Genomic DNA, 26,420 nt, shown 5'->3' with positions numbered 1-26,420 from the left:
GCAGATGGTACCCTCTCTTAGGAATAGGATCGTGTCCTTGGTAAAATAATAGGTGGAGATGAGAAGTCGTAGGAAGAATGTAAGCTTTGGGGTTGAAGACACAGGTTCAAATTCTCATGCTCCTTTTTAGTGTGATTGCTTCAGGTCACCTAAGTTAATGTGATGCTTCTCATCACCTATGGATGATGAGATATCCATAGCAACCTTCCTTGCAAACTTATTTAAACGCTGACTGGATATAACATTAATGCATAGGCACAGTGCTTAAGATCAAGCAGGTGTGGAAAAAAGGGAAAAGTCACTCTTAAAAATAGAGCAGTAATCCGGGACATACTGCAGAGTAGCATGTGTTACTTGGTTAAATGAGCAAGACTCGGAAATCGTGAATTCAGAAGGGGTTGACAGAAGCAGGTTGAAAAGAGAAAACCAATTCTAAAGGGTAAGCACAAGACCGGGGACGGCTTGGGGCTCTCGGTATGGGAAGGGGCTGTTAGGAAGGAGGGTGCTTTCTGTATGGGAGTGGCACCGAGGTCTTGGGCTGCTTTAGGAAGGGAGGTGGAGGGCAGGGACTTTAAATACAGATCATTGTGAAATGACAGGCTGGTAAGTCACAGTCAGCCCGTGACTTCTTTGTCTTCCTCACTGAATGCTTTGCACACAGTAAAACTTCCGGAAATACTTTGTTAGTTGTTTGCTGGATTACGTTCCTAATGAGTGTGTAATAAACCCAAGAGTACAGATAGAATACAGATAGATATAAATTAGGCTATTCAGTGGGATTTTTTTCTTTCGTTGTTCCATCTGATTTTGTAATGGTTGAGTTGAACTGTGTATCACACATACTATGTGGTTAGCATAGCTAAATAGATAAAGCTGAGTAAAATATGTTCAGTGGGCTTTCCTGTGTTTCCCCCTTTTAAATTATAAGGAGGAAGACACCCAAGCCTTTTGGGGTTTTAAAAAGGGCAAGTCCTTGGGGGTCTAAGCTTCGAAGCCTTGGGAATGTTCCCCCTGAGGTCAGGAGGAGTTGTTGGAGTCCCGGAGGTTAGAGTTGACGGAGCCTGCGTGAACTTGTCCTTCCCGAGGCAGCAGGCACAGACAGGCCAGCTGTGGTGAGCATGGCTTTGAGACTCCTCCGTGCTGGAGGCAGCTAGAGCCGGGGGCTGCGGCAGAGCACGGCTGCCGGTCCCTGGAGGAAGCGTACCGCTGTGTTCACGGCCCACCGCGCAGACGGCAGCGAGCAGGGAGCAGGGAGCAGACGCAGGGAGCAGGGAGCCGGTAAGAGCCTCCCGCATTTCTTCTGAAGGCAGCTCACCCGGGATGGGACTGTTTGCTAGCCTTTGTACTTACGGGTGTTTCTTTTGTTCTCCTGTCTTTAATAGCAGGTTGTCAGCTCACAGTGCGGTGGCTAAGATCTGGGGAGATCCGCAAACATCTCCCTTGTTTATTGTTCTGCCTGAAAATGAAAAATAATGCAAACTGGGGTGCAGATCCCAGCTCGAGCTCTGCATGCATGCACGTATGTGTGCAGGCACGCTACGCGTGTGCTGCATGTGTGCTGAGAGATACGTGCAAATTTTGCAGCTTTGGTCTCTGCAGTTGGCTAAAAGTGCACTGAAACTAGAAGGCAGTGCCTTTCAGTACTGTGTTCCGGGCTGCAAGCCATCGTGCTGGTGTGACTGGCAGCCTTGGCATGTGGGAGCCTTGCCCCGCGTGAGATCCACAGACCTCTGCCTTCCCTGCGGAAGGCCAGCATTGCACGAAGACCCGGGTTGCTTGTCTGGCCTTTTCTTTTTTCCATGCCAGTAAGAAATCAGTATTTTCATGACTGAGACCCTGAATGCGAATATTGAAAGGAAATGGTGAGTCAGCCACTTGGAAGTGGGGGCGTGGGGGGAAAGCAGCAATATCAGGTGTGCATGTTGAGTCATGAAAAGATGCTCTGTGGGTAAATTCACACATAGCCTGCTTGCTAATTGCAGTGAAAACATCACAGTGGAGAAAATGGAATCAGTGTGGTTCTCAGTATTTTCCAGTTCTTAGATTTTGCCCTCGGGTATGGTTGTGACCGTTTAGACATTTCTTTACAGGTCTTACCATACATGTGCTAGGGATCTTTTTTTATCTTTTGCATTGTGAAAGAAACATTTGTGGCCGTGTTTCTAAATGATTGAAATGCCTTGACTGTACTGACGGAGGCTTTTGTGTGTGGAGGGAGGATGCCATCTTCAGAGAAATTGCTGCATATATATGTGTGTATGTGAACACATGCACACACCTGCCTCTGCTGTTTGGGTCTGCATTTACTGACTCACATGGGTAGGAGTTATCTTAAAATGCATGTTTTAGCGGTCATGCTGTTGAGAAGGAAAAAGGAAAGGGAGTTTGAAGAAAGATTTTCAGAAATCTACCTGGCAGCATTTATAACTAAATAATTAAAGAGCCTTACACATCAAAGACTTACAGAAAGAATGAATGAAACATGTCACATAAAATATCTGAAAATTTGGTACAGATTGGCTGGCTGGCTGGCTGGCATATTTTCCTTGCGAAGCAGAATCTTTGAAGGGGGTATTGTATAAATATTCTTTATGATTGTGTTGCAGAAAAGTGTTCCACAGATGGTAGAAAGAGGTACATCTCTACACTTGCTTTTTGTCATGCATGGTGGAAAAAACATTGTCTGTCTGTCTCTCACATGAACACGCACACCCCTCAAAGAAAAAATTTGCAGGGTATTCTCAGAGATGCATGAACAGAATACACGCAGAAACAATTTTTTTTAGAAGAGTACTAGAAATAACCGTATACGTTGGTATTAACCATACGGGTTGTATTAGGCGTCAGTTGCCCAGCTGGAGTGACGTGACCTTGGTAAGTGTATACTTGCTGCTCCTTGTTTTGCATGGACTGGCTGTTTCTCCAAAGTCCACCTTTGCTTTTCAGAGGTATATTGGGAAGCTAATATGTCATGTGGCCTTTGGCATGCATTTGTTTTACTTTTTTTTTTTTTTTTTAAGATTTTATTTATTTATTTGACAGAGAGAGAGATAGCGAGAGCAGGAACACAAGCAGGGGGAGTGGGAGGGGGAGAAGCAGGCTTCCCGCTGAGCAGGGAGCCCGATGTGGGACTCGATCCCAGGACCCTGGGATCACGACCTGAGCCGAAGGCAGACGCTTAACGACTGAGCCACCCAGGCGCCCCATTTGTTTTACTTTTAATGCCTTTAATTCTTTGCCTCTTCTGTGCATTAAAATTTAAGAAGAACAAGGTGGGGAAGTAGCAGAAACAAGAGCTGCTGTTTTTTTGTCCCCTGGATCAACCTATCTTTCCCTGGTTAGCGGACACTTGTGCTTTCTAGCTGGCTTTTCCTAGATAATCAGGTCGTTCGTGGGAGGCTTGTACACATAGCTGGATGTCTGAAGAGATCCTAGAGTCAGTTTTTTGCTTTAAAAAAAAAAGAAACATTTGCAGAATCCCTTCTGTTAATTCTTAAAGTTCACAAAGCATTCTCTCTCTCTCTCTCTCTCTCTGTCTCACACGCGCACACACACATACACACATATCTTGGGCCTAACCACACTGTATACCGTGTTCGTTCTACAGTAAACTGGGCCTTAAGTGACTGGATTCACACAGCTGGTTCATAGAGAGCCCTTGTATGCAGTATGGCTGGTTGTTAACCTGGTGGGTTCCTGCTGATTCATACCTCCCACCTCTGATATTGAAAAGGTCCTACAGGTAAGTACGGGCTGAGTGGAAATCGGGGCACACGTTGCCAAACCTAGTCTCTTACTAACTTTTGCGGCCCATATCCAGTGTGCTGATGGTGCAAGTGAGAAGGAATTGCCATGCAGCCTCCCAAGGGGGTGTGTAGTAGAGATCCCCTCACCAGACAGAGAGACTGGGGACGTGTGTCCCAAGCCTGTGTGGGTGTAACTTGCAGGTCACCCAACCTTTCTTTCTTTTTTTTTTTTTTTAAGATTTTATTTATTTATTCATGAGAGAGAGAGAGAGATGGGCAGAGGGAGAAGCAGGCTCCCAAGGAGCAGGGAGCCCGATGCGGGACTCGATCCCAGGACCCTGGGATCATGACCTGAGCTGAAGGCAGACGCTTAACCATCTGAGCCACCCAGGCGCCCCTCACCCAACCTTTCTGACCCTCGATTCCTTTGTCCATAAAAGAAGGAGTTTAGAGTCACTGGCTTCTAAGGTCTCTTTAAGCCGTAACAGCTTTTCCTTCTCAGGGAGAGAAGCCAGGGACTTGAATTCCCCTTAAGATCACCTTCCGGGCCCATAGGTCGCATTGCCTGAGTCCTCTACTGCCAACATTTGTGTGGAAGAAGGCATAGAAATATAGAGGAGACACACGTGTGTGATACCTTTGAGATTCACTTACAGATAGGGGAGCTCCTGTCAGCAGCCTGCGGTGCAAGCCAGCAGCCTCTGCTGACTCCGTGGCAGCACCCCGCACGGCTAAACCCGCCTCGGGGCTGGGTGCAAACGCCCCATAGAGTCAGCGGCTAGCAAACGGAGCGCCCTGGGGTGTCCCCTGCGTCACGTGTGTGACAAAGTCTAGCCAGTGGGCCCTTAAACATACTCCGAGGCCATGAAAGGTTAGAATAACGAGAAGCGCTAGGAAGGTGTTTAACCTCATACACATGCATGCGTGTGCATGTACGTGTGTATATATGTGCAATGCCTATGCACTCACATGTGCGACGTTTTATAAAGGAATACAGTCTGTAAGGTCAACTTTCACGTACAACAAATATATCTAAAGCCTATTGAGTAAATCACGCATTTCCAAATATGGTTCAGCCGAGTAACAATAATTAGACAGTCTCAAGTGTGGGATTTTCAGAATTTTGGGTCACATGCAGTTGTGGTAGGAGGAAGACAACTGAAGCAAACGATTTTCTCTTAAATTATGGGGGGAATATACTATTCTGACTAAATTTTCATCTTTTACCAAGTTAATTACCCCACATTCAAAATGGCTCCTTATTTTATAAGCTTCACGTATGTTTCTGAGAGTCAGGATTTTTACTGATTTGAGGATACAGCTTCCTTAGTTGTGTATACAGTTTTTTTTTTTCTTTTAAAGATTTCATTCATCTATTTGAGAGAGAGAGCGAGAGAGAGAGAGAGCACAGGCAGGGGAACAGCAGAGGGAGAGGGAGAAGCAGGCTCCCCGCTCAGCAGGGAGCGTGACTCAGGGCTCAATCCCAGGACCCTAGGATCACGACCTGAGCCAAAGGCAGCTGCTTAATCGACTGAGCCACCCAGGCGACCCTACAGTTGTTTTTTTTTTTTTTAAGATTTTATTTATTCATTTGAGACACAGAGAGAGAAAAAGCATGAGTAGGGAGAGAGGCAGAGGGAGAGGGAGAAGCAGGCTCCTTGCTGAGCCAGGAGCCCGATGTGGGGCTCGATCCCAGGACCCTGGGATCACGACCTGAGCTGAAGGCAGACGCTTAACCATCTGAGCCACCCAGGCGCCCCGACCCTACAGTTTTTTTTAAAAGGACGTGTTATTTTAAAATCTGCTTTACTAACTAAAACATTCTTAGTAAAAATAGAGGGAAGTTCTGTGTACGATGCATGGCATTCTAAGATATGAGTGGCCAGTAGAGGTCCTGTGGACTTTTCGGGTTGTCTCCAGTCTTTCACAGTTATAGGTAATACTGCAGCAAACATCTTGTAGTGAAATATTCATGTTCTGGCAGGCTGATTTCCTTAGGATTAAATTCTAGATCTGGAATCATAAGGCAGGCTTTTGGGAAGTATGCCCAAGATGCCTTCCATGACGTATGTACTGTTTATGCCCGACCACCCAACAGCCTAGGACAATCTTGCCTTTCCCAAAACTTTGTCCATATTGGACATTTAAAAAAATTCTGTGACTCGATAGGCAAAAAAGGTCATCCTTCCTTCCTTCCTTCCTGCCTTCCTTCCTTCCTGCCTTCCTTCCTTCCTTCCTTCCTTCCTTCCTGCCTTCCTTCCTTCCTGCCTGCCTTCCTTCCTTCCTTCCTTCCTTCCTTCCAGTAGGCTCCACGCCCCTGAGATCAAGACCTGAACTGAGATCAAGAATCAGACGCTTAACCGACTGAGCCACCCAGGCACCCCCTAGTTATTTCATTTTTAACTTGCATTTTCTCAGGAACACGCAAAGTCGAACTTTGCGTCTTGCTAGCCATTTGTATTTTTTTCTTTTGTTCGTTACTGCTCACATCTTGTGTTCATTTTCCTATTGGGGGTGGGGCCTTTCTTGATTATTGTTATTCAGGGGGCAAATAGATGGCTGAAGTGCGCTGTGTGCTTTTCACACATTAATGGCTGGTTACGGTTTTTTCCTTTTTAATGTACTAGTGTTTATCATGTCATTGCCCCTGCCTGCTGGCTGTGTGCAGTCCATTCCCATTCTGCTGGCTCCTGGCTCCTGGGAATTGTGTGGTGGTCTTTGCGTTACTGCGCAGAAAGCATAACTATGTGGGGCTCTGTGGGTATGAATTTCCTATGAGCTGTAGACCACCACCTGCAATATTCTCCAGCATCTCTACTGCCCGGGCAGAGAAGAACCCAGGTGTTTTAGAATAATGTCTAATGTGGTGTTGTGGAGAGAAAGCAGGAATCAGAGATGAACATCTCCACGCTAGCTCAGGTCAGGGGGCAAGTGACTTAGGCTCTTGGGGCTGCAGTCCCCTGGAAATGCCGAGTTGTGTCTGTCGTGTTTGCCTTCTGCAAGTGGAGGTTAGTAAGAGGATTGTCTCTGCTGAAGAATCAAGATGTCCTTGGCTTCCCAGTACGCTGGGCCCTCCTGCCACCGTTACTGCTCTGGCTGGCAGAAACCTGAAGATCCGTCGAAGGCACAACATCACACCTCCGTATGTTCTAGTGTCCGCTCATTTGAGCGTTTGTCCATGCTTGTGTCTTTCTCCCTTCTGGTTTCTTTCACTGGGATGTGTTTGTGTTCATTTTAATGCACCTGCTGTGTGGTTTCCTTTGATAACGCCACCCCGGGACGTTTGATCACTCAGGGTATAAGTATGTCAAAATAAAATAAACAGAAGCCATATAACCATAGATACAAACACATTCAAAAGAGTAAAGGGCCACTCAATCGCCAGTTACTATGTTTTAATTACCACGAGATCAGAAGAAGCACGATCTCTGTGGGCAGGTCTTCAGGTGATCGCTCTGTTTCTGGTTACTGACCTGTATTTGTGTGGTCAGGTGCCAGGGAGCCTATAAAATTGAATCAGGCACAGAGAGAATCTCCCTTGAAGGATCTTATGCTCTCTTCTTGGGGAAAATAATCCATAACCAATTACTATAGACCAGGTGCTGAAACAACAGACATTTATTTCTCACAGTTGCAGAGGCTGCAATTCGAAGATGGAAGTGCAGCTGATTTGCTGGCTGGTGAGACCCGTTTCCTGGTTTGCAGCCGGCTGTGCTCCTGCTGTGTCCTTACCTGGGAGACAGTGGGGGAGAGCAGAGAGCAGGGCAGCAAGCTCTCTCTCGTACAAGCGTGCTTTCCCATTGCTGAGGGCTCCATCGTCATGACCTAATTACCTCCCAAAGGTCCCGCCACCTAACACCTTCCCGTTGGGGGGTGTTAGGATTTAACATACGCATTCTGGAGGGACACAGAAATAAATGTAAATGCTGTGATGCAGGGTAGACAGGAGAGAATCAGCCTGCCAGCCATGTCTTCCTCTCCCCGCTCCCTCCCTCCCTCGCTTCCTCCGTTCCTCCCTGTTACCTCACTGAGTCTTCGCTGAAGCCTGCTTTGTGGTAGGCACTGTGCTAGGCCCAGGGACAGAAGTGGGTGCTACCAGTGTACCCAGGAGGAGCGACAGTAAATGAAAATAACACAGGTGAATTGAGAACAGTTTGGGGACAAACAGGCAGAGATTCAATCCTTATGGGGGTTCAGCAGAAGAAAGGCTTATCTTTGTCAACAGGTCCAGGAAACGCTCCATGGAAAAGGTTGCACTTCATTTTGATCTTATAGAAAACAGGAATGGTGTCTGTGGGGCGTCTCCTAAAGAGTGTGGATCAAAGCAGAGATACGGAAACCACAAGGCATGGGTGGCAGAGGAGGGCCCCTGGCCAAAACGTATGTTGCCGGAACGGGGGTCCCTGCGGAGTGGCAGGTGGCTTGGGAAGGATGAGAGGGGGAGCCTACAAAATCAAGCACTCTGGCCTTGATTTGGTGGTGGTGGGAGGAGGGGCTGGAAGTTTCCAGGGGAGAGGATCCAGCTATCTACTTTCCATGCTAATTATGACGAAAATGTGTGCATGTTTGTAAAATGCAGTCAGTGGAGGAGAGAAGAAGATTGGAAATGCCCATCACGGGGGATCTGTCACACGGAATACTTTATTTAACAGCCTGGAAAAGTCGCTGCAAGATGGCTTTGCTTTCAGAAAATTTAATTTGTGAAAGTTGTGATTAGAGTCCCCCTCAAATTTGTTGAAATGGGGCATTTCCCTGTCATTTCAGTGGGGGTTGGTTTGTAGTTCTAAGGAATTTTAATCCTCTGCGTCTGCCTGAAGTAGGTTTTCCTTCCAGATAAGAACCCAGAGTAACTTACAGGGGTTTCAAGCCGGGCTACAATGACTGCCTGAGAGCAAGAGGGAACTTCCTGGGGCTGTGCAATTGTATTTAGACTCGATTGTGGTGGTGAACGCACAACTCTGCACGTTTACCCCGACCGGAGGTCGCTTGAATTTTACAGTGTTTAAACAATACCTTGGTAAAATTGGGGTGGGGTGTGGAGAAGAAAAGAGTTGTAAAAATGTTTTGTAACCTGAAGGCCTCCCAGATCCATAGCTAGATTCTAGGAATTCAAACACGTGGTTTTAAAAACTTAAGTGGCTCACAAGAAAAGCGTGTAGATGTAGGGGGCAAGAATTAAGGTGAACCCAAATTCATTTATTGCTCATTACTTGTACCCTAATGCTTGTAGCATTTAAGTCCTTATTAACAACAGGTCACACCCAATTAAAACTTAGGCGTCAGAGATGTTCCCAAAACTATTATTGAGCTGAATGAAATGTCTGCCATCATAAAATCTGATCTGATCTTTTCCTTCTAACCGCTTCTAACGATTTCCAGCGAGTTTGTGGCACTCCACTCTGGTTCACGTGAGGTTGGTCACAAGAGACCGTTGCTCCTACTAATAACTAAAAAATGGCCATAAAAGTTATAAAATCATAGCTTTAGAAGAACTCAGCAGACCCTGCTCTTTGTGTAAAGAGCTCTTCTCCCCTTTGGCACTCTCCTCATACATTCTTCATAGTACTTTTCAAAATGAGCTTGAATTTTTAAGGAATTAATACTGCCTTGCCTTCTAGACCAGGGTTTGGCAAACTACAGCCCAAGAGCCAGATCCCCTGGGCCCAGGGTTTGAGAAGCCTTTCTGGCTGGAGGATTAAGGATCAAGGATTGATCCCTCCAAGGTTGGTAGCCAGGGGCACTTAATGTCACCGTTTTTCAGATGATAATAATCTAGTTTTGGAGGGACATGCCAAGCCAAGGATTAGTTTCAGGAGTAGCGTTTAATACTCAGATCAAGTGGTTAGAAAAATGGAGATACGGAATTGGGGAGGGGAAGGTCCCATAGAGCACAGATTCTCCGTACTGGCAGAAAATTGAGATTGCTAGAAGGCTTTCACTCAGATATGGATTTGCAGGCATGCGTGTCCTCATCAGCCCCTACTTCTGCCAGGCCTGGCTTCTGATGGGATATGGTTGAGGAGAGCTTAGATTTGTATGTCTGAAGTCATCCCCTACACTCCTTCAGAATGCTGTGGAGAATTGGAGGCGTGGGTTAGGGAAACAAGATGGACCAGGAGTGCAAAGTGGTTGACCCTAAGGAGTGCATGCTGGGGGTTGACTGGATGTGCCCTCCTATATTTGGTGGAAATGGTCTGCCTTAAAAAAGCTATAAAACCAAAACATCAGACAAAAACATTGCCCTGCTCTCGTCCATCAGGGCAGGGGTTATTCTGGGTGGGAGGGAAGTGAGGCGTTGGGGTAAGGACAGAGTCTGAAGAGGCTGTGTGTATCTGCAGCATTACAGTGCTTTTACAAACCCCAGAAATAAATTTGGATAGCATAACCTCACGCCTGGGAGGAGCAAAAAGCCTCGAATATTTATGACATTTTCCGTTTCCTTTAGATCAGCTTCAAATTGGTAACAGCTTCCCATGCCCTGTGGAAAGAGCTGTCCAGGGGGTCAGAAGAGAGAGGGAACTTTTCTTTTCCCTGTGTCTCCTGTGGTTTGCATTTCATGTCCGCTTCCGTTATATTCTGGTCCGACGTTGGTTGACCTGTGCTGAGAGGGAGGGGATCCTGGCTGGCTACACGTGCAGCCAAACCAGAGCACCTGAACACCCATCAGAAGAGATGGCAGGTCTCCACTGGGGCCGTGGGGTGACCGGTGGCATCCCTGAGGACACTCTTGTGTCCTGCAGCTTCGGAAGACTAGTGGCGTCCTGGTGAGTCACAGGTCAGACTTGCAGAGCAGGCTGAGTGCAGTCTGTGGCCAGTGGCTGAGCAACGGCATTGGCCAGTCCCACTCGCCCCTGAAATCCTGATTTCATCAGTTCGGCCACTTCTAAAAAAAAAAAAATCGCAGTTGGTATCAGGCTTGCCCACACTTTGAACTTTGCACAAAACATATTTTTAGGAAGCCAAAAACAGAGAATGCCAGGAGAAAACTCAGCTAACAGATCACATGCAAATGTCATTTTTATTCCATTTGTCTGTGCTTCTGATTCTAACTGGCCTGGAGGTTTGATTGGCAGAGGGAATTTGCCTCATTTTGTTTAAAAAAAAAATTTTTGTTTTTTTTTGTTTTTTTCCCCAAATGTCACATCTTGGAACCAGGAATGACAGTCTCTAGCCATAAAAACAAAAGAGGCCTGGAATAGATTCAAAACACGTGTTCTGAAAACAGAGTTGGATACTTGCGGGGCCATCACGGATTATGATCTCTAAATGTAGGAGTTTTCTGTGATTGAACGCTAGCCCTTCCTGAAATCTGTGCTTGTGCATTTGGTTTTGGAATCTCTCTATTAATCTGTTCTCCTCCACTTAACTACAAATGACGTATCAGTCTCTCCAATTTCACTTCATTCCTGTTACCATCCAAGTTCCTACAAGCAAAAATAAAACCCAAAGGAAGCAAATCTTTTTATCCATCTGTTAGGACAATGAAGAAATAACATTCATCTGATTTCCTAAAGTAATTGCTTTCCCCACATTAGAATCACAGAAAAGAGAGCCTATTTGGGGTTGGCACAGAGAGAAAAACTTTAGTGAAGACATTGCAATAAAGAAAGGACTGAATTGAAAATGATTTCAGGGCTCGTATCCTCCCACAAGGTGATTCTATAAGACACAGCGTTGGGGCGCCTGGGTGGCTCAGTTGGTTAAGCGACTGCCTTCGGCTCAGGTCATGATCCTGGAGTCCCTGGATCGAGTCCCGCATCGGGCTCCCTGCTCGGCAGGGAGTCCGCTTCTCCCTCTGACCCTCCCCCCTCTCATGTGCTCTCTCTCATTCTCTCTCAAAAAAAAAAAAAAAAAAAAATCTTAAAAAAAAAAAAGACACAGTGTTGGATAACAATAAAAAAATTAAAAAAAAAAAAGAAGGCACTTAAAAGGGGGAAAAAAAAAGACACAGCGTTGGAACAGGACTTAGGGAAACTGCTGTCTCCATCCTCACCAGTGTATCTCTCCATTCGTTTGGTAGATGTTATTTGCATGCTTGGACACTGGGATAAGACAACCAGACAGCCTCCTTACCTGCAGGGGGGCTCACCGTCTGCGAAGTCCTGTGGTCATCTGGCATCTCCCAGGAAAGAGTGGGCAGGGCCGTTATTGCTGGGTGTTCATGCTGCTTGAAATGTTTCTAGAGTGTTTCTGTCTGTTCCTTAGTGAATTGGTCAGTTGACTGGTTGATTACCTCTCTGGCGTTCCCATGCCTTGCCCATCATCTCCTTTTCCCATGTCACTTGGCTTCCGTGGTGTGTAGACAGAAGAGCTTTCTGCCTGTTCTTCCCCAAGGTGATGTGAGTCTGTTGGGATTTCCCTGGGAGACAGGAAGATCAACGGAGACACCAGGGATTCCTTCAGGAGACCTGTACTCAGGCGTGAGTGTCCCTTGCGTGCCCAGCCACCTGGTGTGTACAAGCCCAGTGAGGAGAGTGGAGATTGAACCACGAGTCACTGGAGAGTGAAACCAGTCCCGTGCTGGGGGCGACCAGGAACCGAGGGCCCTGTGTAAGGGGGAGCAGAGAACTGTGACCCAGAGAGAGAAATCCAGTGCTGTCCCAGGGCTCATCATGAACAGATGGAATCTGGAAATAAAGCTGCCACCTCTCAGATACGGAAACCGCATTTAGACGTGGGCCTGGCCGTCTCCACACCCAGATCAAAAATGTCGATGTGAATTCGAGCAGTGTGCATGGGGTTTCCAGAGCATTTGCTGTGTGTGTGTCTGTATGTGTATGTGTGTGTATATATATATATTCTTTTTCCTTTCGGCCCTTTAGTCCTTTCTGCCCTATCACAGGGTGTTTGGGCCGCTGAGCGGCATTCACCATGGCCTTTCCTGGGGATTTTCCTTTCAGATTCGTTCCGTTTGGCTTCGCTGCCCTGTTGCAGACCTTTCCCCTCCCGTTGCCCCCGCAGAGGCCAGGCCCATGAGGAAGAACGGCGTGGTGCGGGGTCCAGCCCTGGAGCGGGTCACGGGGCTCAGGGAGTCTCCAGTGCATAGAGCCCGCCAGGCCTCCCTCCTCCTGGACCTGCAGGAGCAGCGTTCCCCGTGGTAACATGTCATTAGCATGTTCTTCGGGACAGTGAGCAACCTAAGCTGCATATCAGTTGCTCGGACTCTAGAATGCAGCTGCCTTTTCAATGTTCCCTTGTACGGCTTGACTCGCCGCTCCCGTGTGTACCTAGGAGCAGATGCTTCGATGCTCTTGCTGGCAAATCCCTAAGACATCCTTATTTTCTTTATCTGTGGATCTTACTATCACCATTGACTTTGTACTTGAAGATTCAAAAAAGCGGAGCGCGGGGATATACATACATTATTACACAGAGACCGACAGAGATGCGTCTAACACGTCCGCAGCAGACACACATGCAGCGTACATGGGACAGACTCACACACATACACACACGTTCTCTACTCAGCAGTCACTGGGAACCTACTAGAAACAGATCGGAACACGACCCTACCAGAGCCCCAGGTTCCCACTTGTGGTCCTTCTTCTTGTGACCCTGATTTCCTGAATTCCTAACTGGAGTAAGAAAAACCCATTAGTGGTTTTATACCTTTGACTTTGTAAGTTTGGTGGCGTGGAGGAGTAAAGAAAAAATAAGGGGGTGGGGACAAGGTTGGCGCTGAAATTGCTGTGCTAACGTAAGTCTAACTGCAGTGCGGTGTTGGGGTGCAGCGCATTGCTAGGACCAGGAGAGACCATGCAGCATGCATGCCTCCCCTGGGGAACAGTCCTGCAAAGGATGCCCCACCAGGAAGACAGGAAGTACTTTGTGCCTGACAGAAGCCGGGACGTGGCCCTTGGGCAGACTCTATGCAGCCCATCTTTTGCTCCGAGTCCTTATTTCACATCTGTGACTTCTCTTGTGTTTCTGGGCAGATCTCCGCACATCCTGTCTAATGCACTCTGCAAATAGAGCTCCTTTTTCGTTAAAGTATGAAATGTGAATCCGGATGGCCAAAAGCACTTAGATTTAAGCGATACATTGTAGCTAATTGAATTGTGAGTGTCTGTTAGGTGGTGGATATTTAGTTAAGTAAGCGGCACCAGGTGCTTTCCTGCAGGTCTGTGGGTGCTGTATTTCAAGCATGTTCACAGGAGAGGAGAAAACCTGCAAACGTGGCTCAGCTCTTTGAAATGAAGTATTGGGGAGGCGTTTGTAAATTGTCGTGAATTAGGTTTTATGAGCTTAAGAGGCACAGTGGGTGAAACGGACGGGGGACGTAAGGGCATTCATTCCCCCGAAGCAGGTCAAACCTACCCGTCGCGGCAAGACACCTGAGCTGTGAGTTACGAGTCGCAAACTGCGTTCTCAGCTCGACAGAGTTTAAATGCGATTGGTAACCAAACAGCTGCTTGACTCTGATCTCTGAACATCCGTTGCTATGTTCAAGTTATTTTGAAAACTTCTAGTTTCTTTTAGTGTGTACCTGATAACGTATTTTTTTCTGAAATATCTAACTTCCTGGAACCGGGTTAGTATTTTAAGCTCTTGTGCTTGGCTGTTTTGCCACCATGTGTCTTCTAAGCCTAGGCGGTGTGTTCAGCATCTTGCCAGCAGACAACAAGACTGCCCTTTCTCTGGGCCCCGCTAGGACTTGAGCTCCTGTGTCCTCTTCCAGATATGGAGAGCTTCTAGCTTCTAGGTGGGGCAGGGTCCGGCTATGTCTGGCTGTGGTCTACAGTGCAGGGTGGGAGGCTGGCCCCAGCTGGCTGACCGTGGGGAAGGGGAGGGAATTGGGCATGGTCTGGGCTCTGCTCTTGAGCATCTGCTGAACCTGGAGGGGCCCGTTCTCCCGAGGACATGGTCAGAGGGACATGCGCAGGGCGCACTGGACTTACAGAACAGCAGCCTGGGGGTTGGGGGGGTGCGGGTTGGGACATCTGTAACACTCAGGCGAGGCATCCTGTCTCAGGAGGCTGGCTCACTCCTAGGTCACAAGGTGGGTGCTGGAATGAGGCTCCTGCCCTGGGTGTCAGGAGGAAAGCCTTATCTGCTTGTTACTTAGTAGGTTACGTCTCTTCTGGGTTGCTGGTGCTCTGTCTGCTGCTTCTCCCGTTGCTGCCCTTCTTAAGAGTTTCCTTTAACAACACGGTTGTCTCCTCAATGCAAAAACTGCTCTTCCCTGAATGGAAGATTCCATCAGAGGCTCGTTCTATGACTCAGGTCAGAAGAAACCATGTGTTGGCAAAGGCGTGATGGCCCCTTGCTTTGTTGCAAGTTTGATCGTTGTTAGCCCATGAGCGTTGGCTACAGCGCAGATAACCACACACGTGAAGCCTGCCCGTGGGTGTGTTTTTTCGGAGGGGGGGACCTTTCCGTGGGGGAGTGTGTGTGTGTCTGTACATATTAAACACATGCATATGTGCCTAGAAAGTGAAGATAGAACTGGAAACGGATCACAGGATGGAAAGACCAGTGAACCACTTACAGTGCCCAAAAGTCTGTTTTCCTCATTTTTAATAATACCTGACTGATTTTAAAGGTCTTATTCATAAATGGATTTGTGGCTCATGTTAGAAAGTTCTATCCCTTTGCATATGGCAATTTCCCAAAGTAAGCCACATAAAAATACTGTTGCAACACAAAATAAGTATTTCTGAATATAGCCATATGAGAATTTTCATCAACATTGTTTTTAAAAATGTTTGTGTGAATTTTTTTGCCCCAGAATGCAACTTGTGTATGCATGTATGTGTGTGTGTGCATCTGATATGTGTGCATGTGTTTTTAATACTTCCCATCCTGTGACATGGTGTGCCAACATCCAGCCTGATGTCGTCCAGCACGTGTTTGGATTTTGTCTCTTGCATTACAAATTGCAGTGGAGACAGGTGTGGGAAAACTTTGTATATGAATTTAATTCCTTAAAATGATCTAAGAAGGTTATCCAGATCTGGGTTCTAGTCCCATTTGGAGAGAAGATGTTACTTGGAATCACTTGCTCATTTTTATACTTTCTCCCTCTAGACAAGCAGATGCCCAGGGTCCAGAAGCCTTTACGACAGCACAGCAGGACTCTCAGAAGCCGTCCCAGCTCTCTAAGCCACCTCCCGCCTGGGAAGCTCCAGAGGTGCCCCAGGAGGCCCGCAGCCGAGCGGGGACCCTACCTCGAGATTACAGATACCCAGAGGAAACGCTTGGCCCAGGACCACACGTGCCGAGCGCCCCCTCGGCCCTGCACACTTGGGGGCAGGACCCAAGGCCCGTGAACACTGCACCGCTCCCCAAGAAGCCGGCCCCACAGAGGCCACCACCACCCAAACGTGAACCCAGGCAACTCAAGGGCCTGGCCGGTGGCACACCTGGGGCTCCTCACCTAGGTGCCCCCAGCAGGCCCCTTTCCCCCCAGTCCCCGGAGGCCCTGGAGGCGTGTGTGGACCGCCTGTCCCTGTCCCACAGCCCCTGTGCCTTGGTGGAGAAACTGAGCAGTGCGCAGCCCAAAGACGGTGTGAGGGCCTCTGGCGAGCACGGCAAGCGGCATGTAGATGAGCACACAGCCTGCCCTAAGCGTGAGGCCCTGCTCCCTTCCAAGTTCCGGCCCCTGCAGACGTCCGCCATGGAGACCTCTCGCTCCCCTTCTCCTCAGTTCGCTCCGCAGAAGCTGACAGACAAACCTCCCCTGCTGATCCAGGAGGAGAATTCTGCAAGGTACTATTCTGGGACAGTGGCCCTGTGCGCTTCCCCTTTCCTGAGCTCCCGTAGGAGGTTTGTGGTGCATCTTTCCTGGGTGGTGGACGCCGGGTACCTTGCTTCAGCTACACACATTGGATTTTAAGTTGCCTCTGGGGACTGACTCCATGAGGGAGAATCCACAGCTCCAGTGGTCAGTTGGATTTTGAACTTGGTTGGGGGGCTGTCCTGTTCCACAGGAGCAAGGGGGATGTGATAGAGGTGGGGGGCCATCCCCTGTCCCTTTCACCCAAGGCCAGCGTTGATATATGCATCATCCACAGGCATGTGCCCATCAGCGCTGTGTGTTCCCTAAGCACCTGTTTGTAATCAGAATCCGGTTTAAACTAAGCAGGAGACCTTCAGGAGAAAATGGTGTTTTTCATAATATCCAGTATTTCCATGCTGTTTTTTCTTTTTCTTTTTGAAGATTTTCTTTATTTGAGAGAGAGAGTGCAAGCGAGCACGGGGTAGGGAGGGGCAAAGGGAGAGGCAGAGAGAGAGAGTCTCAAGCAGACTCCCCACTGAGCATGGAGCCCGATGTGGGGCTTGATCCCCAGGACCCTGAGATCATGACCTGAGCTGAAACCCAAGAGTTGGCCGCTGAACCAACAGCCCTCCACACTGTTTTTCTGTGTCTTAGGTGAAAAGCCAGGCTGGTATACACTTTTTGTTAAAGCAGAGGAAACATCTATTCTAGTGCATGGTGCTGTTGTTACAATGTCAGGCACGGGATCGTCTGTCATGCCCATTGAGACGTTGATAAGTGTGGTCGGGCAGGGGCTGACAGAAGCACCGACTGTTTCCTTTTTCCCTCCTGTCTGAGGGCCTTTGAAGAACTGAGAACTGGAAGAGTGGAGAATTTTCTTTTCTTTTTTTTAAGATTTTATTTATTTGATAGAGAGAGACAGCCAGAGAGGGAACACAAGCAGGGGGAGTGGGAGAGAGAGAAGCAGGCTTCCCGCCGAGCAGGGAGCCCGATGCGGGGCTTGATCCCAGGTCCCCGGGATCATGACCTGAGCCAAAGGCAGACGCTTAACGACTGAGCCACCCAGGCGCCCCAGAAGTGGAGAATTTTCATCTTGTTCTCTAGAGCAGTGGTTCTCAAGCTGGGGAAGGGCCATTTTGCCCCCAGGGGACATCTGGCTGTGTCTGGAGAGGTTTGGGGTGTCACAACTGAAGAGGGAGCATTGCTCCTGGCATCTCGTGGGCAGAGGTGAGGGATGCTGTGCCACATCCTGCGGTCCCCAGGTCCGCCCCGCAGCCAGGAACGCTCTGGCCTGGCATGTCCCCAGTTGTCCCACACGGCCGCCAACAGTCATATGGGGCCATGGGAACATCCGTTAGTGAGAAATATAAATCCCGCACATCATTCGGAACAGTGTGCAGCTGGGGGCACTGATACTGCTTATTTCCATCGTTCCCAGAAAGGTCTGTTGGACCTTCCTGTTCTAGAGTCTCAAGCTATTCTTTTTTTTTTTTTGAACTTCAAAATATCTCCGCAGGGAGGACATTCCTGGTATCATCTTGCGTGTCCAAGTGTGGCATTGAACCCACAGCTGCCCCGGGGGCCACAGCTGTGCTTTATGTCGTTTACGACGTGGGTATCACTGAAATGTCCTTGCCATGGCAGGTGACACTGCAAGTCGTGAGAGGAAGGAGAGGCTGTCTGTGGTGGGGCAGGTATGTGACACTGTGGCAAGCAAGCCAGCCTCGGCCCCTCCATCCTGCGTCCTGCGGAGCTAGGGCGAGCAGCATGGGCCCCTCGGACAAACACCGCCACATGCCCCACGGTGCTCCTGACCCGTGTTCGCCCTAGAAGCAGGCAGTGGCTTTCATTTTTCCTTGCCTGAAGCAAGTGTTGATTTTCACATTCTGTCTTTCCTGTGAGCTAGAGAGGCATTTCAGTAAGCCGTGACGATACTGTAGAAGATCCTGGCGGGGGGTGGGGGGAGGGCGGGGGGTCTTTGGGGACCCACAGTGTTGAGTTTTCTCATCCGCCATGTCCTTGGGGCCAGAAAGGGTTGGCTTTGCAGCATGTCCCTTGCTGTACAAGTGCTCACAAAGACCTGAACTCTGGTCGGCGTCTGGACCCATCCCCAAATACGTCCTCTCTGCTCTTCTCGGGAAGCGCGGGGAGGGGGGCGCCAAGGGTGGCCATGCCGCTTCCGAAAGTTGCTACCAAGGAAGTCGCTCATAAGGGACTGAATTACCGTTCCCCACGGTGTGTGCTGTCAATCAGTCCTGGTGTGAAAGCGTGGAATCCCAGTGACCGACGAGACAAAGGAGAAGCCAGGGCCCAGGGGTCCTGGCTCTGCTCGGTGTCCACAGTCAGCGACCGACGGGTCCGCGAGGAAAGCGTGCCTGGGGCAGGGCTTCCCACGCTGCCTGTCACTTGAGCTCGGCTCAGAGATACTGTTCTTGCCCTGCCCTCTGCGGACTTCTGGAGTTCTGGAGCTTGAGCTGCTCACCTCCTCTCCCTCCATGTCTGGTGTCTCCCTCCTTCCAGTTACCCCTCGATCACGAGTGTGCGTGTGCCGGCCGCCTGCCGGGGCACCCGCCGGGGGGGGGTCAGGGCAGGCTCCCACACTCGCGCACCTGCTAAGCAGTTCCCGTGGGCCAGGCGCCGAGCTGCCGAGACCAGCAGGGTGCAGCATTCCTTCCCTCTGGGGAATTTCTGAATGGGCATTCATGTTCCCCCCTCCCCAAAAATGCATCAGCTCTTGTCCTGAAACTAGGTAGCTTACTTTCAAATCTTTAAAAGTTCTCTCCAGGCTTCTTGTTGAAACTGCAAAATGGAGACGCTGACCAGCAGCATCTTTGGCCGTGGCCAGTGACAGGGATTTGATCACTCCTAGAAGTGTTCTCAGGAGCGTTTTCCCGAGAGCCTGTTCCCATTTGGGAGTGTCCGAGCACAGAGTGCCGGGATGGCTCCCTCACGGCCACGGGCACAGCATTAGCGCTGCCACCTCGAGCCTGTGCGTTTGAGAGTCTCCTGAGTGGGTCCTGGAGTTGCCGCGAGCCGGCGCAGCATGCGGCTGACGGGCTCCCTCGGCAGTGGGTGTGAGCAGAGCTGCGTGGAGCGCTTGCTGTTGGGGCCGGGCTCCCGTGGGCAGCAGGCGCTTTGAGAGCAGCCACGGGGCACAGATGTGGAGCGGGGCTCGGCGCACCCCACCTTCTCCGTCCCTCTGCTCTTGCCTGTTGGTTCGGAATTGATGAGCTCTGGTTGCGGTAAGGTCTGATCTGTTGTGTTTTGTCCTGGCTTTGAAGTAAAAGTTCATCAGACTTTTTTAAATGTGGAAGTCTGGACAGTTTTTGAGAGGAGAGACCATGTATGCTTAGAAAAGATCAGGAAGAGATGCTTTGCTGGAAAGTGTAGGTCAGCGTGTGAAGAACGTGTTCTCATTGTGTTCTTTTTTCGTGTCCTCCTGCCCTGGAAATCCAGTTTCTCCACAAGTCGGAGAAGATAAATAGAGGTGGACTTAGAAGTCAGTACGAGGGCGGTGCCTGGCTGGCTCAGTCGGGAGAGCATGAGACTCTTGATCTCAGGGTTGTGAGTTCAAGCCCCACATTGGGCATAGAGCTGACTTTAAAAAAAAAAAATTCAGGGTGGGGGGATGGGTTAGCCTGGTGATGGGTATTAAAAAGGGCACGTATTGGGGCGCCTGGGTGGCTCAGCTGTTAAGCGTCTGCCTTCGGCTCGGGTCATGATCCCAGGATCCTGGGATCGAGCCCCGCATCGGGCTCCCTGCTCAGCGGGAAGCCTGCTTCTCCCTCTCCCACTCCCCCTGCCTGTGTTCCCTCTCTCGCTGTGTCTCTCTCTGTCAAATAAATAAATAAAATCTTAAAAAAAAAAAAAAAGAGGGTACGTATTGCATGGAGCACTGGGTGTTATATGCAAACAATGAATCATGGAGCACTACATCAAAAACTAATGATGTAATGTATGGTGATTAAATACATACATACATACATACATACATACATAAATAAAATTTGGTAATAGGTGGTCCAGGTTTCTAAGTGTGGAATGAAAGGAATGAAGAGGGGTTCTTGTCTCTCTTTCTTTGCTTAGATAAGATACCAAAAGTTTCCTTCTGGAGTTTAGCACATGTAAATGGTATTTTCTACAACGCTGGCCTTTTAAAATTTATTCACAAAGAAGGCATTAGGCGAGGACTGTACATGAATACCTAGATAAAACATCTAATGATTTCTACTGGAGGAGAGAAGAGAATACAAAATTATTTTAGCCTGTGCAGTGCAGTGAACAGGGAAGAAAACATACTGTGTTCCCCGCTGCCAGATACGAGGCAAAGAAAAGCATTTAATTTAGAGCACTGGAGCATTCCTTGTGCTGCACAAAATTCGGTCCATTAGGGTCACGTTGTAGAAGTGATCTTAGCACACTAAGTTAGAAACAGGTGTGGGACTTTGGCTTCATGATTTTGACTTCTTTTTTCCTTCCCTCGTGGGCACCAGCAGATGGCTCTCTTTCTCCAATATGTCCTTTAAAAAATAACTTGAAACAGTTTTGTCCCGGTGGCCCTGGTCCCACAGGGTCCCTGGGTGTGGTCCGGCAAGGTGTAGCTGAGGGCACCAAGCGGCATTCAGGGTATCCTGCATGAAGCCCCATCACACCGACCAGTTCCATGTTGTCTCTCTTCCGTGTGGGTCCTCCCCAGCTCCTTTCACTGCAAAACCTTCTTTATTAATTTTTTTCTTTTCTTTTTGTTTTTATTTGTTTGTTTTTTGTGTTTTGGTTTTTTTTTTATTTAGAGAGAGAGCATGTGCGAGCGGGGGACAGGGAGGGGCAAGGGAGGGAGAGAGAGAGAGAGAAAATCTTAAGCAGGCTCCATACCCAGCGCAGAGCCCCACGTGGGGCTCAGTATCACGACCCTGAGATCATGACCTGAGCCGAATCAAGAGTCAGACGCTCAACCAACTGAGCCACCCAGGTGCCTCCCCCCGCCTTTTTTAAAGCAAGCTCCACACCCAATATGGAGCCCAATGTGGGACTTGAACTCATAACCCTGAGATCAAGACCTGAGCTGAGATCAAGAGTCAAGCGCTTAACTGACTGAGCCACCCAGGTGCCAACCCCGTCTTTTTTTTTTTTAAGGAAAAGTGTGTCCTCAGTGAGTCACTTAAACTAATGCAGAAGCGGTGTGCCCTGTGTTTGCTGCCAGATCCTTGTGTGGCTGGTTTGAGAAGCCGTGTGAAGGGTGGCTTGAAGTGGTGGAAGGCAGGCGGAGGGTGACAGCCGGTGCACACAGCGCGTGAGGAAGCTTCAGATTGGGGCCGGCGGATGCGTGGTGCTCAGTGTCCACTCACAACATAGCCGCTCTGTAGGGAAGTCCTCCCGCGGCCCCAGAACCACGTAGGCCCCTGTGGGTGTGTGCTGGCCCTGCTTTGAGGCTGTAATGACAGTTCGGTTAGAGAGGCCTATCTGTCGCAGGTTTCCCCGCCCAAAGATAACGTTACTGAGCGGGGCTTGTGAACGTGTGCATGATGACCGGCATGAAAACAAGTGCTCAACCACCCACCTCTCAGTCAGTAAGCCCGGGGATCCAGCCTCAGGCGTCTGTAGGTATGTGGGTGACTTTGAAAATTGAAGGTGCCCAGATGCTCAAGGTCAGGAAGCGGGGCCTCCTCCACCTCCATTCCCCGTCCTGGGTCGTGGGACCATAGAGGTTCTCCCTCCACTGCTGTGGCCGCACGTCCCCCAGCCGTCAGGGCAGGCGAGGGACCGGCCGCTTTCTGTCCCGGGTAGCAGTCCGTACGGGGGCTCACTTGGTGTTTTCAGCACACGGCTCTTGTCTTTCCAGAATTGAGCGGGTGATGGACAACAACACCACGGTGAAGATGGTGCCCATCAAGATCGTGCACTCGGAGAGCCAGCCTGAGAAGGAGAGCCGCCAGGGCCTGACCCGCACCGCCGAGCTGCCCGCACTGCCCAGCGGGCTGGAGAAAGACCAGATCAAGACGCTCAGCACGTCCGAGCAGTCCTACTCGCGCTTCTGCCTGTACTCCCGCCAGGGTGCCGAGCCTGAGCCCCAGCGCCCCAGTGCCCCAGCGCCCGGCACCAAGGACGGCGGGGCCTCTCCTCCCGGCCTCAGCTACGTGAAGGCCAAGGAGAGGACAGCCGAAGACCTGAAGTCGGAAGAGCTGGCCCGGGAGATTGTGGGCAAGGACAGGTCCCTGGCCGATATCCTGGACCCCAGTGTGAAGATCAGAACCACCATGGACCTCATGGAGGGCATCTTCCCCAAAGACGAGCACCTGCTGGAAGAAGCTCAGCAGCGCCGGAAGCTGCTCCCCAAAGTCCCGTCTCCGAGAAGCACGGAGGAGAAGTGAGTAAGGCTGCCTTCCGTTCTGCAGCTGGCCAAGCGTGCTTCTGCCCTCTCCGCAGCTCTCAGGCTTCAGGGGGCAAGGGGCTGGTCCACGGATCTGTTTTCACGATGGCTTTTCAGGGGCACATTTTCATAAGCACTGCCCAGTGCTTGCAGCCCATGTTGGCTGTTTTGTGACCCTCCCAAAAGAGCCACTGAGGCCCGTTCCTGCAGATGCCACCTTGGGGGCCTGGAAAGATGTGAAAATACCACAGTTCCTGCGCATTCTTATCTTGAGGCCCATGTGGTTCAGGGTGATGCCCACAGGCTCCTTTCTCAGCTGGGACAGTGTCTCCCCCCAGGGGACAGTTGGCAATGTCCAGAACGTGTTTAGTTGTCACACCTGGGAGGTGCTGCCGGCATCCTGTGGGTGGAGACCGGGGAGGCTTTCGACAGCCTACCGAGCCCAGGAGGCCCCCATAGGGGAGAAGGCCCCGGATGTCCGTCCGTGCTTACGAAGGAGGCTCTGTGCTCCTGGTTATGGAGCACAGTGAGTGGGTGCGTTGCCATGGGTAGCTAGACTGTGCTTTGCAGCCTGTCTCATTCACGGGCTGCCTGCCCGGGCCTGTGTGGTCGCATCTGTCCTGGCGGTGTCCGCTGTCTCCGTAAGCACCCTTCGCGGACAGTAGGTGGGAGCGCCAGCAAAATGCAGCACAGAAGGGCAACGGGGGTGAGGGGGACCCGAGCCAGGGGGCGCGGACATGGCGGCAGGTAGAAAGGTGCAGGTTGCATCTGGGGCCTTGAGGCCTCCCTTACAGGTAGCTGTGTGCACGTACTCCTTGTGGACCTTAGGCTCCCGGCGAAAGCTCTCCCTGTACTCTGTTCCCTCCCAGGGGGAGATTTTTAGACATCCCTGCTTACTTGACCTTTTCCCCTTTTTAAAAAACTGTATTCCGTAGACTTGAGGAGTATCCATTTGGCGACACATTTTTTAGATCTAACACTGTCACCTACTCCCCTGCCCCCTTTGGCTGTCTCTTGCCCCTGGCTGTTGTCTTGGTGTTGGCACCACCGTTTGCTTGTCACAGAGCAGGCCGTGGGCTGGAAGGAGGCGTCTGGGCATGGAGTCACGGGCGATTCAAGTTCTGACCTTGTTCCCCAGGAGAGAGGAGCCGGCCGTGCCCGTGGCCATGTCCCTCGCCACCAACTCGACCTACTACAGCACGTCGGCCCCCAAGGCAGAGCTGCTGATTAAGATGAAGGACCTGCAGCAGCAGCAGGACCCAGAGGACGACTCGGGGAGTGACTTGGACCACGACCTGTCAGTGAAGAAGGTAGGAAAGCCCGTTGTCAATGACGGCATGCTCGGAGGCAGGCAAGGGGCAGCGTGGGCCCTGCGCCACGTGTCCAGGGGCGTTTGTGTTCAGCTTTTCTGCAGGACAGTGACATTTGGGGCAGCAGTAGTGAGCCCTTCGTGACTAAGTTGTTCCACAATTGGGCCTTTCCCCTCACGGTCTCCTTACCATCTTTTTTTTTTTTTTTTTAAGATTTTTTTTTTTTAAGATTTCATTTATTTTGAGTGAGAGAGAGTGAGCAAGTGAGGGAACACAAGCAGGAGGAGTGGGAGAGGGAGAAGGAGACTCCCCGCTGAGCAGGGAGCCCGATGCAGGACTCGAGCCCAGGATCCTGGGACCATGACTTGAGCCGAAGGCAGACGCTTCACCAACTGAGCCACCCAGGCGCCCCTAAGATCTTATTTATTTACTTAGAGCTGGAGAGGGAGGAGGGGCAGAGAGAGAAGCAGATTTCCCGCTGAGCAGGGAGCCCGATGCAGGATTCGATCCCCTGACCCTGTGATCGTGACCTGAGCTGAAGGCAGACACTTGACCATCTGAGCCATCCAGGCGCCCCTCTTTACCATCTTTGTATAGTAAGATCCAAGGTCATATTAAGTGGGTACCATTCTCCTTCAAAAAGTTCATATGATATGTCCCTTCTATCCCATTTAAAATCTAGGGACTAGGGCGCACACTTGTGCTCACTTGCTCTCTCTCTCTCAAATAAATAAAATCTTTTAAAAGATAAATAACAGTAAACTCTAGGGACTTAATTGTATGACCTCTAGCAACTCACGTGTTCTCCCTGCCTTCCCTGAGTTACATTCAGCCAACACAAAAACACGTATATAATACACGGTCAGCTCACTACAGCCTGCGGACCATCCATGGCCCACCACCTGCTTTGATAAGACCTTTTATGGAAACACAGCCACACTGATCCGTTCATCTGTGCGCCCTGGTGACTTTTACACCTCAGCAGCAGACTTGAGTGGTCACCCCTGACCGTGCGGCCCTGTAGAGTCGAAGGTCTTCGCTGTCTGGCCCTTTACGGAAGGAGTTTGCCAACCCTCAGCGTAGTACCTTGCATGGTAAGAGAATTAAAACACGATGAAGGAATGGAGCGAAACAAAGGCATGTGATTATAGCGGGCCCGGATGAGGTGATGACTGACCGTGAGCAGGGTGGTGTGTGAAGGGTAAGCCGTGTGGGTGTCTGGGTGCACTGCAGGGAGAGGGGCCTGCCAGTGCTAAGATCCTGAGGTAGGAGCCTCACGACATGTTGGAGAAGCAGCAGGGGCCAGTGATGGGAGCTGTGTGGACGAGGAATGGAGGATTGGCGATGAAGTCGGAATGAGGTCAGGGACTAGTGAGCGCCCCGAGGTTGTGCTAGGGACAGAATTACTGCTATCGGTATCAATGTCATCACTACCGTATTAGCGTTAGATCTTCGTGGCATGTCAGCATGCCAGACCTGTGCCGTCTAGGGGATTACCTGTTTTTCTAGGAAAACTTAAAAATACATAAAATGGCATTAAATAAAATAAAAATTTAAATTTAAATAAATTAAAAATAAAAAAAAAATAGGGCGCCTGGGTGGCTCAGTTGGTTAAGCGACTGCCTTCGGCTCAGGTCATGATCCTGGAGTCCCTGGATCGAGTCCCGCATCGGGCTCCCTGCTCGGCAGGGGGTCTGCTTCTCCCTCTGACCCTCCCCCCTCTCATGTGCTTGCTCTCTCTCATTCTCTCTCTCTCAAATAAATAAATAAAATCTTAAAAAAAAATAAAAATTAAAAAAAAAAATAGCATTAAAGGGATGAGGGACTTGCCAAAGAAAGTCTGTCTCAGAGGGGACCATGTACTGTTTATTCCAAAGGCTTGAGCCTGTCTAGTAGTAGGAAAAGGAAAGGAGGGAACCAGCATTTTGTTAATGTTTTCCATATGCTCAGCACTTTGGAAAAGGACTTCCATAAAAAACACTTTTTTTTTTTTTTTTTTTTAACAAAAATCTTTGCAAAAGATTTTGCTGGAAGTCTGCTTGTATCGTTAGTGGTTTAAAAAATACCACGGGTTGATTTCAGATAATAATAGAAGAAATATCGTGACCTATGCACAAAAGAAAATTACTTTCAGTTCGGGAAACAGTAGCTTTCTGGTTCAAGGAATTGAAGGAAATGGAAGATAAGCATTTTGGTCCTGGCTTAGGATTGCATTTTCCGTTGTGGTTGATGTTGTTGTTTTTAAATAAAGAATCAAAAATGTTTTTAGTTCCTCTCAT

General features: G+C 49.7%; 1 protein-coding gene across 2 annotated transcripts in view; it reads left to right on the top strand.

The window, feature by feature from the left end:
• The window catches only part of SHROOM2 (shroom family member 2), a 132,724-nt gene that overhangs the window by 98,906 nt on the left and 7,398 nt on the right, over positions 1–26,420 (top strand). For both annotated transcript variants that reach the window (XM_044911667.1, XM_021680889.1), the window contains 3 exons: positions 15,774–16,454; positions 22,304–22,828; positions 23,970–24,141. In XM_044911667.1, coding sequence (XP_044767602.1) covers positions 15,774–16,454; positions 22,304–22,828; positions 23,970–24,141 — 1,378 coding nt within the window. The remainder of the gene's footprint in view (positions 1–15,773; positions 16,455–22,303; positions 22,829–23,969; positions 24,142–26,420) is intronic.

Source organism: Neomonachus schauinslandi, chromosome X (genome assembly GCF_002201575.2).
Source record: "Neomonachus schauinslandi chromosome X, ASM220157v2, whole genome shotgun sequence".
In the NCBI taxonomy this organism is placed as follows: Eukaryota; Metazoa; Chordata; class Mammalia; order Carnivora; family Phocidae; genus Neomonachus; species Neomonachus schauinslandi.
Note: the sequence above shows the minus strand (reverse complement) of the source record. Positions and strands in the feature narration are given on the sequence as shown.